Source organism: Plodia interpunctella, chromosome 15 (assembly GCF_027563975.2).
Source record: "Plodia interpunctella isolate USDA-ARS_2022_Savannah chromosome 15, ilPloInte3.2, whole genome shotgun sequence".
Lineage (NCBI taxonomy): Eukaryota > Metazoa > Arthropoda > Insecta > Lepidoptera > Pyralidae > Plodia > Plodia interpunctella.
This window is the reverse complement of record NC_071308.1, coordinates 8139652-8164391: the sequence shown is the minus strand read 5'-3', so window position 1 is coordinate 8164391 and position 24740 is coordinate 8139652. Positions and strand designations below refer to the sequence as shown.

Here is a 24740-nt window from a genome sequence, read left to right as displayed (position 1 = left end):
GTAATCATAATACTATAAAATACCACTATATACCGACATTTTTTATAGGAGTTTAAATGTTCCTCTGCAAATCGATTTGCAACTTGACTTGTCTGAACAAATATGTATTATGGGGTGAGCAGAAGAAGGGATAATTTGATTTGTCTCGTGAAGTTACTGTGTTTACTCTGTAGCATTTCGGTATATAACATTATTGAACTTGGAAAAAATAAATATTGACTAGGTGTTTAGAAATTTGAATCTAAATCGTAGCTTTATTTATAAAGTTATAGCAATGTAGGCGGCAAGATTATCATTTTAGATAACCATCTGGTTGAAAGTATTTTTTTAAATTATATTTTGTTTTTTTTTTAAATTATATTACCTTTTACATATTTAAACGTATGTATAAAAACTTTGTACCTAAACTTATATATAATTTTTTTAACGAAGAGACTTCCATTAATAAATGATAGACTAATATCTTTTCATATCACGACAACTATGTATGTAAATAAAATAACAACTCGTAATTTTATGATTACATCAAATTGTTTAAGTAAAATCAAGATTTCTGTTACTAAAACTGTACACAAATCCCAAAGTTAAATATGTAACCAAAAACTAAGCTCTGGCGAGCCAGTGAGGTCTATGGATATCCGAGGTAATTCCAGTGGAATTCCAGTAAGTGCAGGTAGATAGGTAGATAGATAGATACCGCTCGTTTCCAGCCTGAAATCCATTAGCTAACTCCCAGCCTCCCAGGTAGACGTCTTACGTCCACTGAAGAAATGGATTTCGAATCCAATTCAGGGATATCGCTCTAATGAGTTATTTGCTTCGGATGGTTTATTTAATATTTAAATATTAAAAAGTGTGTTTGATCGTTAATTGCGTAGAACGCCATTTTGTCTTAACGTAAGCGGTATGCAGGTTAAAGTTAACGCCAAAGTTGACTGGTGAAACTCACCTAAAAATAATTTATTTTATTCATCATTAGAATTTATTTATGGACTGGATAGACATCTACAAGTGTTCTCTGTGTGAATTTACAAATATTGCCGTTTATATAATACAAGCCTGCCCTTGCTTCAGTCGGATAAAAATTGTACACCTTAATACCTTTATCTTAAAATCACTTTATATATTAAAAAAAACGTTGCGTAATTTTAAAGATCTAAGCATATATAGGAACAGGACAAATAGCGGGAAGAAACTTTTGTTTTATAATATCATAACAAAGTCACCTGCCTGCTGTTTGTCTGTTCGCGTTAAACTCAAAAACTACTGCTTAAAAAACCACATAACTCACTGTCGCGAAAAACTCAAAGCTACTACAGTTTTGAGTTTTTCGCGACAGTAAGTGAGTTATGTTGTGGTGAGAGGCACCACATTTGCAGGGTATGTAAGAGCTATAATAAACATATAAAATATATTATACCTACACTAATATACATTACATTATATTACTGGCTCTTGCTCGCGGCTTCGCATGCGTAAATTCCCCACGGGAACAGTTATTTTTCCGGGATGAAGTACCTTTCATACAGACATGAAGAATATAGGCTACCGCCTATGTCCTTCTCCACACTTCAATCTACATGTTATGCAAAATCAATTGATTGATAATAAATTAATCTTATAATTTCTTTGTTTCAGAATTTGAAGGATCAAATCCTTACCACGAACGTCTGGCTTGAACACGTAAGACATAACATAATTTAATTTTACATACTAAAGAATTGTTGTACATTTGCCACAAAGTAAATTCGTTACGTTTTTAAAAGTTCATACATTGAAAATTAATTCGTGACATGTATTAAAAAGTATAAGTATAAAAAAGTGTGTTAGTTCGTCACAGATAGGTTCGGCTTATTGTAAATTTGCCACAAGTAGTAAAGTACCGACATCAAGCAAAGTGATTATTTGGCGGTCAGAATGAAATATAAATATTTATTGCAAATGTTTTAAGTATGCAACTATATGAAGACATGATAATCTGCGATAATTAAAACAAGCATAGGTTCTAGACATTATTACTTAAATAAAACCATTAAATAAAACAGATTAAGGTTACTAAAGTTATGGCAGGTGGAGTAAAGTGCTGGCTGAATGGTGCCCTGGGCCGGCGAGAGAGGTTACACCTCTCAATTCACCTCTCAATTTCAATGTAAGAACAGGATATACATATCCTGCACATTATTACTCAAATTTAAAATTTTCTCATTTTATAATTAGTAACCTTCATTATTAATCATCATTTCAGCCTCTTTGTGCCCACTGCTGGGCATAGGGCTCTCTTCGCGTGCGCCACCCTCTGTCCTGTGCCTCTCTCATCCATGTACAACCTGCGACTTTTATTATATCGTCCGCCCATCTCATCGCAGGTCGTCCGACTGCTCTCTCGCCGGCCCAGGCCACCATTCAGCCAGCACTTTACTCCACCTGTCATAACTTTAGTAACCTTAATCTGTTTTATTTATGTTTATATTGAATCTATGAGGAAATCTTTCACAATGCCGGAAAACTGTTTCACAGTTACCTACGGTAGATTAAAATCTGCTATCTTTTATATTTTTCAATAAACAACAACAACAAGATTTTTACAAAAATCTTATTTCTGCCACATGCTTTTATTGTTGTCAGAGAGGTCTCATGGCATATAACGCCTGACAAAAAACCCATGTCCGTGCTGGTAACGGTTGAGGAGTTCCCTCATTTGGAGCCTATCCGGGCTGCACGATCAGGTAATGCTTATCATAATAATGCATTTTCATGGAAACCGAAGCGACGTGAGAAATTTCGACTCTGTAAGTCATTACTAGAAGTAGGAGAAACCAAACTTGCTAGAGAAATCCTTGTAAAAAGTACAGTTGATTTTTAAAGGAGAAATCATTGTCCACGAACATAGCCTCGTGAGACAAAAAGTACTGTATGTGCCATTACAATAATAATAATTATTTATTTATTTCGGACATAATCCTTAGTTTTCTAAGATTACCGGTAGCATTCTAAGAGCTTATCTTATTCAGTAGATTTCACGTGTAAATGTATTAAGAGCGTTTTAACCCCCGACGCAAAAAGAGGAGTGTTATAAGTTTAACGTGTCTGTCTGTGTATCTGTCTATGGAATCGTAGCTCACAAACGGATGAACTGATTTTCGTTTAGTTTTTTTGTCATAGATAATTTTATCCTGAGTGTTCTTAGCCATGTTTCATGAAAATCGGTTCAGCCGTTCAAGAGCTGTAGCGACATGAATATTGAAAGTCGTGGGTTTTTTTTAAATTTGTCTAACAAATTAACTTGTAATCCAAAAATTCTCCATGGGATTCTTTGGTCCGCTACTTTTTTCGGAATGCAGCTAGCAAATAATTCGGAAAAATTAAAATACATCTCACACTGCACTGTATGCAGTTTGTATTAGGTCCTTACATATTAAATTGGCGTTTTGTTGTACTGGCCACTTTAATGACGAATTTCTTCTCTTTGGTTAGGAATTCCAAATTCAAATTTATACAGCTATTTACACATTTGTATTTGTGTTTCGTTAACTAAATATATTATATTAAGAAATATTCGACTTTTTGTTCCTCCTATTATACCAAACGCCAATTTCGTATGTAAGGAATTATTGCCAAGTTAGCCACATGCTGTTTGCGGTATGAAGTTTTGAACCGGTCACTCGGGAAATCTACATCTATAACGAGGTCCGTATTCTTATTCAGGAGGCACGGTGACGGAATATGAACTTAGAACATCTGTGAAGATTGATGGAATATGTATCACGTAATGTAGAAATAGAATGTGTGAGGCGAAAACAGCCGATATATCGGAATATTCAAAATAGTTATATTTTATAGCAATTTTTCATTTGTGTTTAGAGATATATGAATAAGACTTAATATTATTATGGACTCGATTCTTATAATGGCGATTGAGTCGATTAAAATTTTAACTATATTCGGATGTCATCGTCAGGTCGTATTTCATATATCAGATAATTTACGCAAGAATAAAATATTTTAATACCTAAAGAACCTAAATGTTACGTAGATCCATGACAGGAAAAATGTGAAATGAATCAGAAATTATTTTGGTTAAAAATAATATTAATTAAGGTGGTTTATCTATCAAAATATGTTCTATGAAATCTATGAAAATTAAACAAAATTTCGTTCACAGGAATGGGAAGATCATAAGTTCAAATGGGACCCCCTGGAATATGGAGGTGTCAAGGAGCTCTACGTACCGTCCGAACACATTTGGCTACCAGACATTGTTCTTTACAATAAGTAAGTTGTGATTATTTATTTATAACATATTATAAATATAATAAGGAATAAAAAGAAGAAGAAATCGAAAAAGTGGGTGTCGTGTCGTATCAAGAAGTGAAGGAGTTGGCTATAGAAAGATAACAATGTAATAAACTCCATCGACAAGTTGATGATTTTATTATACTATTCGTAACATTACAATCGCTTAATCAAGATCGTATACCAAATATTAAAATTGACGTCGTTGATAGTCAAAGTCATTACGCAGTTACATTGAAAATAGGTCATAAACAGAAGACCATCAACAGTCCCAAAACATAAGTGTTCCTTTTTTCGCATAATTTATTTTGTTCTATTGTTATTTAGCATACCGGTTTCGGCATAAAAAGTCTAAGGCATAATTGATTTTTGGCATATGCATAAACAACTTTTAGGTTAAGTTAGGTTACTTATGCTTCAAATAGTTGTGCGTAAGAACGTTATGCTTAAAATCATTATGCCATAATACAGTATGCTTTATTACATTATGACTTTAATGTTTATTATTATAGAAACAGATCCCAAAACCACCTGCCGGTCAGATAACATTGCACGGAAAAATGATTAATGAAACCGGCACAGAATCGTAGGGAAGGAGCTAAAAAAGAGAGCCTCTCATTTTTCGCGCGACATCCTACAATTCTGCGATATCGAATATCCAGCACTGGGTTGATGAAATAAAAGTAATGATGTTGATAATGACACTAGAGGTCCCGGGTTCGAACCCCGGTCACATCAACATGGAAAATGATATTTTTCAGATTGACCTGGGTCTTGTATGTTTTGTATGTCTATATATGTTTATGGAAGGTAAGATAAGAGATTGCTGAGCAATAAGTCCACCTTTGCTCCATATATACCTAAACTCTATTCTTTGTGTACCTAATGTGTTTATGGCAATAAAGTTCATTTATTATTATTATGTTATAGAATATAGTATCGTTGAGTTAGTATCCCATAACACAAGTTTCGAACTTACTTTGGGGCTAACTCCATCTGTGTGATTTGTTCCTATATATCTATATTTATTAACTAAATATGCATATCTTTATATTATTATCAACACTGTATCAAATGAGTTTAGAATTACTGAAAACAGATGTTAGGTACATTAATTTATTTCTACATTTAACTGTCTAATCAAATTGTCATGCAAATGCGTAGGCGATTGTAAAATTAAATTTCTAAGCAAAATACTTCAATCTGTACCACTTTTCTGTCTGTTTTACATCTCTATTCGGGTTTTTAAGTGGCGCTAGTGGTCATAATAAATTGTTCAAAGTTATATTGAGTGTGTAATGCTAGTACTGTGAGCGGTTGTCAAGTGGTGAGCCGGAGTCGGGTGCTTTTGTGTGGTTAATTGTTCAGAAAAATGGGGCTTTTGTCTGAACAATTCTTTAAATCATGGTATATTAGATTCAACTTGTAGCTATTTCGATTCATTTCGTAGAAATATTTACTTATTATTTTAGTATTAAATCGACATCTAACCACAAAAAACGTTACATTCACATTTATTAAGTACACATAGAAAGTAAATTGCTTGAGTATTTTGTCATTCTCTCTATCTATAAGCATAAAAATTTAAGCCATAACGTAATATAGCATACTGTATTAAGGCATAATGATTTTTAAATTAAATCAATAATTAAAACAAGCACCTAGTTGCCCTCTATGCTTGCTGTGCCCTTGCAGGGTGGCACATGTACTAACAACTTATGCATGTAACCAATATAACTTGTGGCTAATAATAACTTGTGACTTGCAATAAATTTTTAATCAGAATATAAGCATAACGTTCTTACGCATAACGGTACGCCTATGCCACATTTACCCGTATGCTAAAAATTAATTAAGCCTTAAACCAGTTATGCCAAAATATTTTATGCCAAAATCGGTATTCCAAAGAACAAGAGGACAAAATAAATTATGAATAAATTATAGGACAAAACAAATTATGCAAAAAAAAACGGAGTCCATTTTGCGGGAAAACATCCCATGTGTATACCATAATACTAAAAATATCACAGAGCTACACGAAACTCGTCACCCTCCTAATAAACACCTGACCTAACGTCGTATACGAAGCTAATTGATTGCGTCGGATATTGACAAGAAAGCTGGCAGGAATGATACATCATGTTGTGTCAAAACAGCCTGCTATACTATTAATCATCGAATGAGGACGAAGCACGTGTGACTTGACTAATCTTACCCTGTGCGAAACTGCATGGGGGTAAGGTATAGGAACCAGCGGGAGCTACATTTGAAATCTTATCTCTCAACCTTGCACGATTTCAGGCTATGAGGCGAAGCCTGCGGTCGGTATTAAAAAAATCTTACAATTTTGAAGAATTAGCTGTGATTTTACGGCCGGCTTTCTGACATTAACCTTATTTAGGAATTATATTGAGGCTTTTCAGCTGATTAGACTCATCTCGTACATATCCACGTAAGGATATTGAATGGCCCAATTTTCCTCCATACACCTCAGAGAAGACCTATTAATAAAGCGTGATAACAATACTATGGCTTCACAAGCTCACACAGTCCGAGTCTCTCATTCGCCCTACCAAGAAACTACGGAATCCGGCTTCTCACCAATGATATTATGAACACAAAATCTTCGTATCTACATGCCTCCATATTCTTTCTAGTTTTTCAGATTCCATCCCGTTTTTATATGCCCCAGAATTTTATGTAATTGAGCCTAAAATTCAAAAACTAAACTTTCAGAGACGCTTTTTACGTCGAATTAAATTGATTTCTAAGCTGCACACTTGAATTGTCAGAGTATAAAAATATGCTATCTTCCATAATAGATTAAATATTGATTACTTATTATATTATTATAATATTGTTATCCAAATCTATTCTAGCCAACCCAATGATCATTATTTCTTTTATCTATGCCAATGACAGTCTTTAATTGCTATAGCTTAAATTGCATTTCCAAACCATCCAATCGTAGCTATTTCAAAAACCTAGTTTAATTTGTCAACAAAATTTTAAAATATGCTAATCGCTCGCTCTCATAAATTTCGACTGGTCTCATGTCCATCCTCGAGCCTTTTGATAGGTTTATGTGTGTGTCATAAACTGTGAGCTCGCACAGTTAGCCAAACGAGCGCACATAATGTGCGACTTGTCCGACCGCACTTCACGCTGGCGAGTCAGTATTCTGTTAGCTGATCCCGCGGGATCAGTTGACGGATTAAGAAAATATATATTTCATTTTTGTTTATTTAACTTAATATGCGGATTTAAAGCCTTTTTCCACCAATCAAAAGAACATTTTGGGGTGAGTGCATCACCTCGCTCCCAGGCAATATTTGTACTTACTTTCTCATTTTTTTTACCATTCTAGGTATGTTATGTTCGTTTATTTGTTACCAATCCCGCGACTTAATTATTATTTGTCCATTTTATATTTGTTATAATTTTTTAAATACATGAATTTACTAAAAAAAAAGTCTAACAATTTTTTGCTCCATTATTTTAGCAGTAGAATGAGTACGATAGATTTTTAAAATATTGAAATCTTTTAACTGGCCCCGCGGTTTCAGATCTAGTGGGATCAATCGACGGAATACTCGCGTTTTGTTATGGTTTAGATGTCGCACGGTTGAAATATTTTAGAGATGTGATGTTTTGTTTTAACTGATAAACTAGAAGTTCACACAGTTGGTAAAATGAGCGCACATAATCCGTAGCTTTATGTGCCGTGACCAACGACAGCGTTTTGTTTTCATTTTAGAGATGTCAATGATTTTTTCATTAAAAATTTTGCTAGTTATGATTGTTTATTGTTGTATATTACAATTTTAAATATTGCGTAATTATTATACAAGATATAAATGTTACAATGACTGAGTATTATATATGACAAACTTGTATGATTCCACATAGAGTAACTAATGATAAAGAAGCTCTCATGCTGGTCTAAGAGCGACAAAAAAAACACATTGACAGTACAAGTTTATTTTCGTAAGAATAAATCAAGGGATGGGACTATAAATTGGAAATTATTCACACAGGCAAACAAGTCTACGACATCTTGAAAGGCCGGCCACGTTGCATTGTTGCCCCTCAAGGTCATACGCTTGCTCGATTCCCGCCCTACTTTGGGATGCCTAGGATGTTAAAAACCCTGTTTTTCACAACTGTCACATCACACAGTCTTTTATCAGGATATTATAAACAGGGTTTTTAACACCCTTCGATGTCAATAACGGCCAATTTAAAAGTTGCCCAACTTAACAAGTGATTGTCATAAAACCCATACACAAAGTTAGGTTGGTCGTAAACTGCAGAAAATTGCACTGTTTAGTGATACGACGGTAGTAAATCCTGGCGTATGTTGCACGTGGTTTATCGTTTCATGTGATGTTTACAATTTTCTACCCTAAACCGTAGTAGTAGAGTCAATTTTTGAATGAAGACAAGAATATCAGAGAAATATTTTTAATTCTCATATATTTCACGTCGGAGTAACCGACGGTGCGGTTTTAAACAATTGATCCAATCTCGTGATTGTATTTTGGGTAAACATACGTAATATCAGATTTTAATCTCTGATAATTTAATGTACCTTGAGAAACTTAAAAATTGTTTACGTATATTCTTCCCGGAATATTATGAGAGTGCTGGCGAACTGTAACTATATACTGGCTTATTTTCAACAGATGCCAATTTTCGAATTTGATTTGTACCTTATTTTACAAACTGAAGACACAACACTTTTTCTTATTTTAATACTTTTTACAAAGATCAGGTCATGCGCTTGTCATAATAATTCATTGTCATGGAAACTGATGCGACGTGGGAAATAAAAACTCTGTAGGTCAACTGGAAGTAGGAGAAATGTACCTTTCAATATCATTACAGACAACGGGACAGGTGAAACTAAATAAAAGCTTGTAATAAACTGTCTAACCTGCCAGTAATTCCTCAGTGCTGATGGAGAATACGTAGTGACAACGATGACGAAAGCTGTTCTTCATCACACGGGCAAGGTTCTGTGGACCCCGCCGGCGATCTTCAAATCCTCGTGTGAGATCGATGTGAGGTACTTCCCCTTCGACCAACAGACCTGTTTCTTGAAGTTCGGTTCGTGGAGCTATGATGGAGATCAGGTATATAAAATTCTATTTTTTTTAATTGGTTAAGAATGAGTAAAAGCCTGTTCACAATCTGATTGGTGTTGAGTGCTAGTATAAGTGCGATAAGTGAGTCTTTCTCCCCAAACATTCTCGGTGGCGCAGTGGTAAAGTCTCTGAACCAAGAGGTCCTGGATTCGAACCCCAGTTGGGTCATGATGAAAATTGATCTTTTTCTGATCGTCCCGGGTGTTGGATGTTTATCATTATATGTGTTTATTATAAAATATAGTATCGTTGAGTAGTATCCCATAACACAAGTCTCGAACTTACTTTGGGGCTAGCTCAATCTGTGTGATTTGTCCTAATATATTCATATTTATTATTAAAAATAAAATTCAACTGCTTCTCTCTCCTAGATCGATCTAAAACACATAAATCAGAAGAAGGGTGACATGGTGGACGTGGGTATAGACCTACGGGAGTACTATCCTTCAGTGGAATGGGACATCCTTGGAGTGCCAGCGGAACGACACGAGAGGTACTACCCGTGCTGCCAGGAACCATATCCAGGTTTGTTTATGATAAATTGTACAAATAAAAAGCTACCGTCGACCACGTGTGAAGGTACCTGCATGGATTTTTACGATTTGGTAATTAATAGAGGCCAATTTGAAATGATTTTGAGTAGTTGTTTGACTGGTGACAGTACACTTATTCCATGACAAAGAAAATGTATAAAAATATGTGGACCCTATTTTTAATTTTTGAAAAAGGATATTCTCTTCTTCCTAGTCGTTTCCTCATGGCTGAAGGTCGAGATCGTTACGTGAAATGAAGTATACACTTTCTTTGCACTATCAATGAAGTGGTTTGCCGTGCCTTCTCCATTTTATACACAAGTTGATAATCAGAGTGCAGATTTCCACACGATGTTTTCGTTCACCGGAAGCAAGTGGTGGACAATGAAAACTACTTTAGATAAGTCAGATTGTTATGTGGCATGAATAGGATTCGAACCTGCGACCTTTAAGACGCCCGTCTACCCTTACACCACCACCGGCTCGAAAAACGCATAGGTATACTTTGAAATACATGCCTTCCTTCAACTCTCATTGGGAATGCTCTTGCTGCCAATGAGCTTTTAAGTCTTTGTATCACTTAGTAATTTCATATGACATCCACGGAAAGATATGGAGTGAAATTATTCTAGATCGAGATACATATCTACTGCTATCTTGATTCCTATAGCAGCAATGATATTACAAACTTAGAAAAATCAATATTCACACTATCTATTGGTGAAAACCGTATAAAAATCATTCCAGCAGTTTTCAAGTATATACAGACTCGACAGAGGAACTTCTTTTTAAAATATTATGTCAGAATTTCAGTGTGTTTCACCTTAATGAAACGAAGATGTAGAATAAAGTGTTACACGCAACATGTAAAAAATTCATATTAACAAAGACAAGAGCCTTGTAGATCCCAAAATTGTAGTATTTTACAGGCTATTTAACTAATAAATTATCTTACATACGTAATATTTACAGCCATTTAACTAGCAATTACTTGTATCACCGCTAAACCTCGCAAATTGCTTGCGCGCGAGCAGCGGAGTGTAATTTATACGAGAACATTCCGAAAAATTAACGGTAAATCTGATCCCGCCAAGAAGCGGGCGTTGTCTTGTGTAATTCTTGTAGGTAATGCTTGTGTTCACTTGGGAATTTTACATAAGTATTTTTGTAACTTTTTATTAAAACGTCTATAAGATTAGTGCTTGTATGAAAAAATATTTTAATATAAGTGTATATTCACGCTTTACATATCCTTTGTCGATTTCAAGTGTGTTCTTAAAAACATAATAATATGACACTAGCGTGCAATGTGCATTGATCCATTGATCAATGTGTGGCGCTCGGCTTTGCCTTTCGCCTTAACGCCGCCTCGAACCCATATTTGCACACTTGTAACATAATGTACTTTTTTATTACTTATTTGTTTTTAGTAGCCTGGATTTTAAATACCTTTATACATATTTTTTTAATACATACATTCTATACATACATTCTATACATACATATCCTGATACGTACCCATCATTGCCAATCAATATCGTTGTGGGACATAGGAAATGGAAACTAGCGTAACTTTGCACCATTGTACTTAGTTTTCTATTTTTTAATGTACATAATAATTTTGTATGTATAAATAAATAAACTAGGTAGTTATTATAAATACTTTTTACAAAATTCTGAATTAAGCTTATTATTAGGCCGAAATTTCAGTCGTGGACATGATACATACGTTCCACATACGTCCACATACGTTCCATGTTCAGATAAACACCGTCAGGCCCACATAATGAGGCCCTTTCAGAGTCAACGGCTCTCGCGAGATAGCGCAACTTTTTTTGCTGACCGTATTCTGCTGACCATATTTACGGTTATTACTTCTGACATGGCTGTCCGATTAATTTTTGTTAATACGCGTTTTAAATTGCGCGCGTTTAGCACGAATTTGCGCTAATATAATATTATATGCGAATTTTCCGACAAGAATTTCCTTTGAACATATTGTTTGATAAACACGGGCTATACGATGACATTGAGGAAAATTAAAAGGTAATTTTATTTGTACAAATCATATTCATAATTCCCTTCTTAAGACAAGCGCGCATTTTCACAGCTATGTAATAACTGCTATCAAGATATTGTTAATATTTTAGTAGATACTTAAATTATTAAAAATTAATACAATCAATAAATACTTACAAATCTTTTTGCTGCCATAAATTACCATATTACTAATATCATACCATATTACTGTTATCAGACTCTCGTCCAAACTTAGGCAATTTTTTTTCTAATATTTACCCCTAAAATCTATTATGGCGTGCTTTCACAGATAAATTGACACGTGCGAAGCCGCGAGCAAAAGTTATAAATAAAAGTACAGATTATATCCTTAGATCTAGAATTATAATTTGACTGAATCTACTATCTGTGAGTCGTAAAAGTACAGCCTACAATACAAAGGCCTATCATGTTCAAAGTACTAAACCGCGTATTGAAACCAAACTAGGGTGACTATTCTGTTTCAAGCCCGAATCGTGTCTCAATAGTGTTTCAATATTAATTATTTTTACACACATCCATTTTTATTTACTCCTATTATATCCATAATGCTGAAATTAGCCTTGGCTTATTGTTAAACACCAATCTTAATCACAATGATATTAACAGTCATAAAATTTTTGGATTGGCTTACAGCAGCCATGCTTGCACGTTTTGACTAGGACAGTTTGACAATATCTGTAGCCATGAGACTCCGGGAGGCATCCGGGACCTCCAATGTAGCATGGGTATGAACCCATGCTGCATTGGAGGTCCCGGATTCAATACCTGTTTAGGTCAGGGTTGAAAATGTTATTCTAAAGTTATTCCCAATATTTTGCCACACAACTGACAGTTCACATGTGAATGTTTAGGTGGCGTTGTACTGACGTATAATATTGAATAATTTATGATTTGCGTATTAGGTTCAAATGGTCGGTGCCAACTAACCTAAAATATTTTGTCTCTATACGACTACAATTTCTAAACGGCAATCATCAAAAAAGTCATGTAAGCTACTTTAGGCGACTTGAATTAAAACTGACACAGTCGGTCACAGTGTTAGTAAATATCACACTCAATAGAGTGCCTACTATTCTAAAGACATTGAAACGTAATTAAGCCTTAGCAGAATCGTCACCCTGCTCGATTAGTATTCCACCGGTTAGCCACAACTCGTAAGTATAAGTACAACAAGCGTTTAACCTGTACTTGGCTGAGAGTAATTTAGCTTTAGCATAGATAAGAGAAATTTATTGCCAGTTTAGAGAACGCCACTGAGATATGCTGATGTGTTTATTGTTACCGTAAGAAATTGTAGACGTTTTTGGCTTAAGATTTTAGACAGGCAACTTAATAACAATTACTTTTAGGGTTGAATGAAATTATTCATTTAAATATTTATATATAAACAAGGAATCCACATAATTTCCTTGTCTATACGTCAGTCCGTGCGTCACTGGCTTAGCTTACATACGTGTATTAGAAAACTTTCCACCCACCTTTGGGTGAAATTGCATTTGCGATGAGTCCGTCTTTACGCTCATTTATGTTTGTATACCTTTGTTATATCTTATGACTTTTTTGTAATTGGTGTAATAATTAATTCATCTATATATCTAAAATTGAAATTCGTCTGAAATATATACCTTAAACAAGCGGAGATAGCTGACATCACAAATATAATGTGTTTTGAGCTACCTATGTACGTCTCCTATACAGTTTTTTCACCCGATTATACCACCATGCGCGGTCCTGATTTAGAACTCCATCTGTGAAATATTTTACTTAAAAAGACAAAATTTTGTTTTCCGATTCATGTGTTCCTCTGCTTGGTGACGGGTGGACACGCTAAAAAATTCGTGATAGCGATATGAATTCGACTGAACAATTATCACGTATATGTACAAATAAATATATCAAACTTATTTTCATTAAAATCTAGTGGCTCGTCCCGGCTTTGCTCGGGTAAAACCATACTAAATGATATATATAAACCTCCCTTAGGAGGCACACTATCCACTGGTGAAAACCATACAAAAATCCGTCATACATTAATGGTGTTCAACCTGACAGATGAAACGCAATAGGCGAACTTCTTTTTAATTAAACACGCACGTGACGATGCCCAAACATATTTTATATTCGTAGAAGAAATAAAAATGGCGCTGTGTCCGGCTAGCTTTTAAATATTTGAAAATGCCATTTATGAAATATGTCACATCAGATCCGTTGGGAATACTGGCTGAAAATTTATGGTTAACAGAATCATACATCATGACTGCCACAATACAGTGGTCCATTCGTTGGCTACTTCTATATTTCATTAGAACTAAAACAGAGTACGATACGACGAAGAACTTGGTCGAGTAAACGTTTTGATGGAAAAGAATTGCTACATTCTTCCAATTATATTATTACTTACCAATTATAACCTGTTTAGTTTTTTTTTTTGATTTAATTAAACTTACTTTACAAAAATTTATGTACGTTAAATTTTATTATAATTATTACGATAAAATCATTGGGATTTAACCGAACATTTATGTAACATTTTGATTAAATTATAAAAAAATCGGAAAATATTCCAGATAAATGGTCAAATTTTTTGATTACGTTAACTTGCAAGTTTGATTTTTTCACAGAAATAAGAAAACTAGAACTTTATCTCTTTATGTTTTCGAGAAGAAGGGTCTTCTTCCTTCTTCTTATTCTATCTTTTTACGTTTTCGAGAAGTCGGACAGACAGACAGCCCAAGTGACCCTGAAAGGGTGTCATTTTCACTTTTTGAGAACACTAAAAGTAACGAATAACAAATTATAATTCGTAATAGTATTATAATTCAGTATTAGATACTAGCCGCTCGTCCCGACTTCGCTCGGATAAAACCATAATAAATTATACAGCTAAACCTTCCTCAGGAATCACACTATCTACAGATTAAAACCGCATGAAAATCCGTGCAGTAGTTTTTGAGTTTATCGCGAACAGACAGACAGACGCAGCAGAGGACTTTCTTTTATAATATGTAAGGATTAATTCCTCGTAATATATTTTAATTGATAGTTACATTAAATATATTTTTTACAAAATGAAAAATATTCCTTTAATTTACAAAGTAACGTAATCAGTCGATAGAATTTCCGATGCCAAGGTTTGCCGAATTCCTCCAATGGAAACTCTTGGTCGTAAAGTCAAATGTCCTGGGACGTCGGAGGGGGTGATTCTCGGAAACCGCTGCAATTATCTAGCAATTCGGTCATTGCACAGCTGGTTTCCAGGTCAAGACAAAGTTTGAATACCAAATTTTAGTTTCACCTGAATATTTATGACATTCTGTGTAAATGAGCCGAAAGTTCTTATGGATATTGAAACTGATATAATATTCTTTTGAGATTCCAAATTATTTGAGTGTAGTTTTCACACTTTGTAATCTTACAAGTGGGACAAAGTGCGTGGCATGTGGTTCCGCTGATAAAATTCGTTTAATAAACTAAATTGGAAAGAAATAATTGTTAATTTTCAAAACACACAAATTGTACATATTTGAGTACATAAATTTTTTTGTTAAGTCTAGAGTCTAGCGATCCCATTTTTACGAAATATGTAATTCAGAAAATACATGCTACCAACCATCACCAACGTTGGTGGCTAACGCTGATAGTTCGATAGTAAGCTAGAAAGTTGGACCTTTATTGATAGGTATTTTTTGTATAAAATTTACGATTTTCACTAACAACATCGTGACAATCTCTTTAATGTTGGTGTCATTCGTTTCAGCGTAATTTTTCTATATTTCGATGTTTTTAATATTAGTTTGTTTTTATTTGGCCCGCCAGTAGACGTTGCTCTTAAATAAAAAGCTGTACCAATGTAATATTATCAACTATAACTACGATATGTTTCGCAATTCTATTACTTGTGTCACATAACACTTTACCTTAATCCACTAAGGTTCGTGTGACCGCAGCACCAGTCACCACCAAGCCTAATGGACCAATAAACATTCTGCGACCGTGCGACACAATTTGTCCGCTAAAGACACGTGTTTAATCATGATTAACACGCTAACAGACGTGGTCGGGCCACAAAACCAAATATTAACGCGCTTTGTAATCGCACACTAGCGCCATCATCCCAGTTTAATTAATTTCTTTTGTTTCTTAGCGAAAACAAACAAATATTTTAACAGATTATGTCACACTAGGTAAGAAATTTTAGTAGAAATTATTATAGCTTTCTATAATACAATGTGGTCACAGTTGACTAAACGGATTTTGGTGCCCACCGTTTTCGATCTAGTCAACTTCTTATGACAGTAATATCCAACATATTATAGACAAACATAAATTTAAAAAAAACAATAGTAATAATTCTTGTAGTTTATTCCAGTGATTGACGAGAAAATTGTTTTTTTGTTTGGTGACTTCAAAATAGGTATAAATTGGAATTGTCAAATTGATTTTAAGGTCACAAAACAATTCAAGAGTGGAATTTACTCGACAATCACTGAAATTAATAGTATAATTACTGCATTTTAATGAAAGGTAGTATTTTATTTTTATTAATTATATGTAGTGTAGATAAATACATCAACAACAGCATACAGACAACTTTTCGTTAATGTAGACTTCGTGGCCCTTCTCTAAATGCTCCAACTAAAATAAGCAACATTCTTAGAGGCAGCATTATTCCCGCTAAGCCACCACAAACTCGTTTTCCGGGCTCACAATAGAAAAATACTCTGCAAAAGGAGATCCTTTTGTCTTTTTCTTCTTGTTTTACGGTCGGGAACGCACTGAATAAGAGTTCGATTTGTTTCAAAGGTAACCCCTTTTTTAATTAAAATTTATTTAATAAAAAATCAATCAAATGTTACATATCTTCTTGCTTTGCTCTTGGGTCTTATCATCTTGGCCTCTGTCTACCCGGAAGGGAAACAGACGTGGTAATATGGATGTATAGTAATTACAATGAATCTTTTTTATTTATTATGTATAGTGTGTTGAGTTGGCTTAAAGTATGTTGCTGCACACGTAATTTTTGTTAAAATTACCAATTTGAGATTATAATTACATGAATAAACTTAAGTTATTTAAGTTTATTCATGTAATATTACACGCCTTTGTGTAGTTTTTGATAAATAATTAATTTTTGCCTACCAATGTCATTTCTAAGGATTTTCCTTGTTGCTATTTCTCATATAATAATACTGAATATATACAATCCAGTTTTAGAATAAATAATACTTTGTAATCTGTACCAATAAATATTACGAAATTTTGAAATAACAATTCGAAACAAAACGATTTCAAATATAAATTGATAATTTACTCGTTCGTTGATTGAAACTGAAACTAGTCAAAAAGCTTTACTAATAAATAGTCACGAATTGAGATGGAAATTTGAAATTTTTTGGGTTCATACACATGTTAAGTCAAAAGTGATTTAGTTTTCTCTGTTTATTAATGTAAGCCATTGGATATACAAAATGTATCTTCAAAATATGATGTTAAATATTACATTAAATTTTCGTGATTTAATAAACTTCTATTCCTCAAATCTCACCTATACGTTCCAATTGGTACTTTGATTATTTTAGGTTTAACCTATTTAAACAAATTCAAATTAATTAAAAATTAAAAAATCTTTATTTCATCATCTACAAGTTTGATTTGTATAAACTAGTTGATGGAGCCTCCTTTTAAGCATTTCAATGCCTGTGCCAGGAAACCCCGCTCTTTCTTAGCTCTAAACATACATTATATCTATATTTATTTATCTATATTACTTATAATATATTATTATTATACGCAGCCTTACAAGTTATATCGTATTTTGCGTCAAATTTTCCACTTCATCATAAGTTAGATCTTGTAACAAATAATACAGATCCATTAATATTGCTTTTCTGTTTCAGATATATTCTTCAACATAACACTAAGAAGGAAAACGCTATTTTACACCGTCAACCTCATCGTTCCATGTGTCGGTATTTCTTATCTGTCCGTCTTAGTTTTCTACCTCCCCGCTGACTCCGGCGAAAAGATTGCACTGAGCATATCCATTCTTTTATCACAAACGATGTTCTTTTTGTTGATTTCTGAAATCATACCGTCGACATCCCTAGCTTTGCCACTGTTAGGAAAATACCTATTGTTCACAATGTTACTGGTAGGACTTTCGGTTGTGATAACTATAATAATCCTGAACGTGCATTACCGAAAGCCAAGCACACACAAAATGGCACCATGGGTCAGGAAATTCTTCATAACAAAACTGCCTAAACTTCTCCTCATGAGAGTACCTAAAGATCTCCTAAGGGACTTAGCAGCACAGAAGATTGCAGGAAGAAGTATGAAGAACAAGAACAAGTTTAAAGATGCTTTGGCGGCAGTTGAACAGACAAATTCTAACGCTTCAAGCCCTGAATCTCTGCGACACCAAATACCTGGAGGCTGCAATGGACTGCACACTACCACTGCTACTAACAGGTATGGCAACTACTATTTTATAGCTCCTATTCCTCAATGATCCGTGCATTTTTCAAATGCCATGTCTGTATCGCTTTTAACAGACATTATCATTTTAGAGTTTTTCTTCAAAATATTTCCATTCGTGGCTAGTGAGTAAGATTAGTCATTCTTTTGCCATGAGTAGAATTTGAACCTGGAACTTTTCGTCAAAAATTGCGACAATCAGACGTCAAATATGAACTAGAAGAAATAAATAAATATATAGATATCGCGGATATTTTTTTATTAACGAAAGCATTTTGTGGTGGATTTAATTCTGAAAATGTATTGACTGAGCGTATTGCGGGCTTCCTTGGTGTAAACATGTGAACATTTTCAACAACATTATTAATCATTTAATTATTACCCTTCGATCCTGGAGATAATAAAAACAATTGAACAACAATAGGAGCGAGTCTGATCGGGCTGCGCGGTAATTGATAGTTTAATTTAATTCGTAATTCATTATTTTTTTAATTAGATTCAGCGGTCTGGTCGGTGCTCTTGGTAGTCTTGGTGCTGGCTACAACGGACTACCTTCAGTTATGTCAGGATTGGATGACTCGCTCAGTGATATTGCTCCTCGGAAGAAGTACCCTTTTGAACTGGAGAAGGCTATACACAACGTCATGTTTATCCAACACCATATGCAGAGGCAGGACGAATTCAATGCGGTGCGTAATGTTTTGGAGTTTTCTGATTTTATTTATTTATCTGAGATTTTATTGTCATCTTAAGCTTTTTCAACTCACTGCGGAGCGTAGTCATTATTTAAGTCTTCATATTTTTTACTTACCAAGTCCTATCATCTTGAGCTGGTACAAATCAACAGATCTTTACACAGATCCTATTCTCACTATATCTCTCTCCCATGAGTGACTTCGCGATCAGCACAGGATAATTAAAAAAGTAAACCTTAAGATTTGGCTGAAATTATACAGCCGGCTGCCTGCCTGACATAACTCTCCTTGGAAATGTTATGGTTACTTGTTCGTAACCTTTATTTTAGTAGCCTCGTACGATATCTATTCTAGTGCGGAACCACTTGCTACAGATCTCTTTTTAACATTAACACTTTTATTCAGCTTATGTTCCAAGTTATTTTTAGCATAGCAAAAATAACACTTTAATTTTTGTATCGAATAGGAGGATCAAGACTGGGGTTTCGTTGCCATGGTACTGGACCGCCTCTTCCTCTGGATCTTCACCATCGCCTCCATCGTTGGTACCTTCGCCATACTCTGTGAAGCGCCATCTCTGTACGACGACACCAAACCTATCGATATGATCTTGTCTTCTGTGGCGCAGCAACAGTTTCTGCCTGTTGACAGTGGAGATTCTTAAACTATTCCAATGCAGTAGGTAGTTACAGTCGTTTCAATAATTTAAGGTCGAAATTCGCGAAATATTGACTTGTCGAATATAATAATCGATTTGTTTCTCAAAGCGTTTTGACCGCTGGGTCCGCGCTGTCGTTACATTTTTTTTATTAGACTTTTAAATAATCTGTACAGTGGTAATGTCAATTTTATAAATGATTGATTTTGGAAATGATTCCTTCCTCAAGAAAATTAACGGATCGTAATGAAAGCGCGGTCGCAGCGCCTATTAATAACATGACCTTGGGCTGTGGATAAAAATTTCAAGACTACTGCGTGTTTTGTATTAATTTTATTTTGAGTAAAACGTTTAAACTATTTAAGTTTAAACGTTTTACTCAATCAATACTAGGTATCCTACTAACTGATTGCGAATTAAACTAGCTATTTTATTTCAGTTATAAATCTTACAATTGGGTTATATTGTAATTTTTTTACTTGGATAATATCATAGAAAATAGGTTGCTGTATGTTGTAATGTATGTTGTAAAATAATTCGTTGCGTATTGTATCAATATCGATGAGGTTTTTAGATTTAATTTGAAGCCAAAATAGGCTGTGACTTTTTACTATTTTACTATTAGAATAAGAATTTACTATAAATCGTAGAAACTTATTGGTAACTTAGATTACTATAAATACTCGAAACATGAAACTTTTTAATATATTTTCATTGAAGACATAATAATTATGGTATGGTTCATACCACATGAAAAATACTCAGTCACTTACCAAATTACCACCTTATACTGTTTACGTTCCTTAAAAAATAAGTAAGCTTTTGTAACTAGAGTCTTGGTTTCATATTATAAAATATGGCTGTGTTAGAAATAATATTAAGGTCTTCGCTAGTTATAAACAATTTATTAATCAGTAGTTCATTAATTATAGGAATATGTAGTAGAAATTTTCTGGACTGGAGAACGCGCCGGAATAAGTGAAACATGAGACAGCGTGATGACCTGCAAAAGATTGCAGGGTATGACTGGATTCGTAAAACAAAAGGCGACAATAGGTGGAGCAAATTGATTCAGGCTTATGTCCAGTAGTGAGCTGCTATAGGCTCACGATGATGATGATAAGGAATACGTAGTCGTTCATGGTCAATGTTGATTGTATTCAATGTTACATTCTTTACTTGTAATAAATTTTAGAAAATATTTGGTTTTCTTTTGTTTAACCTAACCTTTATCGGGAATTACATTAATCCAATCCAAATTAGTGTTCATTTTCAAATCGTTACTAATACGATAGGAATCAATGGAGACATTTAACGAATATGCCTTACCGCGTGAATTTCTCAACGAAAGCGGAATAGGATTTTCATACAAACTTTCACCCCCTATAAGTTACATGTTGTCATTAGGGAGTTGATTTTTGAATAAAAAGTCGCCTATGTTTCAACGGGGAGCTTTAACATATTGTTTAGCATATAGCATACCAAATTTCATCAAAATTATTTCAGCGGTTTAGCCGTGAAATAACAGACAGTCAAATAGATAGACAGACTTTCGCATATTAGTATGGAAGTGTGGATTAATTTCCAAATAATATAAAAATAAAATTCATTTATTCAGCAATCGTCTTTGTTAGTTATTAAACAGTAAGAATAGAAGTAAGATCCTGACAGTGATAGAGAGGGAGAGAGAGGGAGAGAGAGGGACGTAGAAGACCATGCGAAGTGGAGAAGAAAAAGTAAAAAGCGGACCCTAAACTCCAAATTATAACAGCTAGGAAACAACCATGATAACCTTAGATGAGAAAGTCAATAGTATGTAAAATGTAAATTATATTGATATGAGTTCCAACGAAAAATACCTAATACAAATATACATAAATCTATGACTACCACAATTCGAAACGGATTCCATTCACATATTTCCAAAACCGCTACAAGTGGTAATAAATTCAACCAATGTAAAATACCTTTTAAAACGTCGTCGTAGCCATAGACTAAAGGAGCTACAGAAGTATAACAATAAACTATGATTCCCGCGACTTTCATAACTAAACGCCTATAGATATTTATTAGTATAGGAAGAAATGTTAAAAGTTAATTTGTCGTTCAGGCAGCACATAAAGTTCGTTTACCTTCTCTCACTAGTGCATTCCCGGTTACGTTCATTCTGGAATCAGTGAAAAAAAATTAGCGTTACAATTTCGATGATTCAGCTGTGATATTTTTTACGACCAGTCACCTATCTGATAAGTATGTATTCTCTCTCTCTCATCTGAGCCCTGTCCACTGTCCTACTTTTTCCCCTTATTTTGGATAATCTTTGGCATCTTTAGCTGTCAGATAATTAGCACACATCATTCCATCTTCTTCATTGGTTTGCCTCTTCTGCGACGGCCAGGAGGAAGCGGTATTGCCGAACATTTATTCCCTACGTTATTTGCCGGTCAACGCTAGACGTGCCTGTACCTGCAAAGACAGCACTCCTGGAGTTTGTCTGCATGTGCATGTGGCCCCGCCCTAAAATAGAACCACTCCAAATACTGCCGTGGATGTTATACGAAGCGTATAAAAAATACATGCCTTAACAGCAAGCAACAATAGCTAAAGACGGTTGACGTCAGGCTGTAAAAGCATAGCCAAATCTTCAAAACTTTATGGTTGATTTTTTACACGAACTTCAGAATGATGAATAGGCTTCAGAATGTCACAGCTCCGAATGTAACTGGGAATAGATGGGAGAAGATGAGGAAGGATGAGGGTCCCGGCCGGCTACGAATGGTAAGTGTCTATATACTCCTTAATCCACACCATAGGCTAACAAAAACGCACAGCCGCGACGATTTGGCCGGTCGCCAGCCGCGTGTACCCGACACTAAACGCGCGATCTGGCTTTTTAATCACCACTGCAGTCGACGTCCATTCACTGTTCGGATTTTTAACCTTTTTTAACCTAACCATCAACGCAGCCGCAGCACGAAGGCTGTGAAATTAAAAACCCATGATAGTCTCCACTTGTTGTACCTACCATTTTTAGCGGACGCGTTGAGGCAGTTCGAGTGAATACTTGGAAATTAAAATACAAAACTGTGTGCTCTCTGCTCTCTCAATGTTCACAAAACAGCGTGATACTGACAGCCCGTCCCGGCTTCGTTCGGTTAAACCATAATAAATTATAAATTTAAAACTTCATCTTGAATCACTCTATCAATTAAAAAAACTGCATCAAAATCCATTGCGTAGGTAGTTTAACCTATCGATCGCCTGTGGGTCAAACCGCGGGCGGAACTGCAGACAATAGCTAGTGACTTACTAAAAGCAATATATTAAACAGACTTCGGCAGTGCAAATTCGAAACTTTAAAAACGGCAATTTAGGATCTTTTTTGTTTAAAACTCAGCTGATTGAATTGCTAAGTCCGCCATTTTGAAGTCAGTACGTCGACAAATTTCATTGGACGCGGATCGGTCAGCACAGATAATGAATTATTCATTGGGTAAATATCTTTGAGGCAGTTGGATGGAAAAACCTTTACTTGCCGGGATGAGAAGGTAAAGCATTTGAAAAATTTACCACTTTTAAAATTGAAATTTCTTACAAATCTTATTCTTTTTTTTTGCAATTAAACTATTCCTTTGAGCTAAGTTAAAAAAAAAGTAAGATTGCAAGAAAAAAAAATAAGTTCCTCGTTTCTTTCGCTTCTCCAAAACTGAGATTATAGGCCAATCATCAACCAGCCATGCTCACTATACTATACAAAAATAAATATAAAAATAATAAGTACAAAAGTAAGTTTATTGTTTGTTGCATCGTCATGATTTTTTACTTACTTAGTATTAATACATCGCATACATATATTTTAATTATTTAAGCTATATTGTACAAAATTACATTATCTAACAGAGTTTGAGTCAACCTTTGGATCATACAGGGAAATGCTATGTAAAATATGCAAAATAGGAACATTCTTACACAAACAGTTAGGAGTAGTAACTTGGATGTCATCAAGAATGATATGCACGTCAATGATCTGACAACTAGGGATGCCGACAACCGTGCGAACTAGAGACGAAAAAGTAGGAAACCAGACCCTGAGCTCAAATGACGAGAATTTACATAGTAACTTAATTCCAGCTCCACACTGTTGTCGAACAGTTTTCCAAAGTTTGGCTGATTCGGTTATACATTGCTGGTTTTTCATTGCGGTAAATAAAAACACTCATATTAACTACGCAATGTTCACGCATTCGCGTCGGCATGTGTCTGATTTCGGCGACAGTCTGGAGCTGGCATGAAACTTCGCATAAAGGATCTATCTATCCATGGTATGTAAATAGATTGTTACACCATATTTAGATTAAATCTCCATAACCTATATTTGATGTATAGTATAGTAGATAGGTATATCATAATACTAGTCTGAATCACAACCAAAATTAATCCACAGCAGTCGCGTCGTCGTGGTACTCGGTAAACACAGCGCATCTGCAATTCAATTCTAAGTTAAATTGCTTCTATCTCTATAGTAGCAACATTGAATTGTTTGCCGCCTGTAATAAACTGCCCATAAACTAAATAATATATCAGATTTATGCATAAATAAATCTTGGTTTCGATGGGATTTATTGTGATCAGTTTGTAGATACTTTTTCTTGACCCGTTTATTCACATAACAGTTTAGAACAAGCCCAATTAGCCGTTTGCAACAACTTACAAATGTTAATATATTAAATAGATTTTAGTCGAATAAATAATTATACTATATTTTATGTTATTTTTGGTTGTTTTTGAGATATATCTGACCTTCAAATCTATGTTAAATAATTTATGTACCTATACACAGTTAGGATTTAAGACATATATAAGGTCGAGTATGAAA

General features: G+C 34.5%; 1 protein-coding gene across 1 annotated transcript in view; it reads left to right on the top strand.

Annotated features, from left to right (window-relative positions):
• Positions 1 to 21063, top strand: part of nAChRalpha2 (nicotinic Acetylcholine Receptor alpha2) — a 28022-nt gene extending 6959 nt beyond the window's left edge. Inside the window, exons 2-8 of the mRNA XM_053755856.1 lie at positions 1639 to 1683; positions 4163 to 4272; positions 9248 to 9428; positions 9812 to 9965; positions 17932 to 18505; positions 19008 to 19200; positions 19673 to 21063. Coding sequence (XP_053611831.1) covers positions 1639 to 1683; positions 4163 to 4272; positions 9248 to 9428; positions 9812 to 9965; positions 17932 to 18505; positions 19008 to 19200; positions 19673 to 19870 — 1455 coding nt within the window. The 3' untranslated portion in view covers positions 19871 to 21063. The remainder of the gene's footprint in view (positions 1 to 1638; positions 1684 to 4162; positions 4273 to 9247; positions 9429 to 9811; positions 9966 to 17931; positions 18506 to 19007; positions 19201 to 19672) is intronic.
• The last annotated feature ends 3677 nt before the right edge of the window (positions 21064 to 24740 follow it).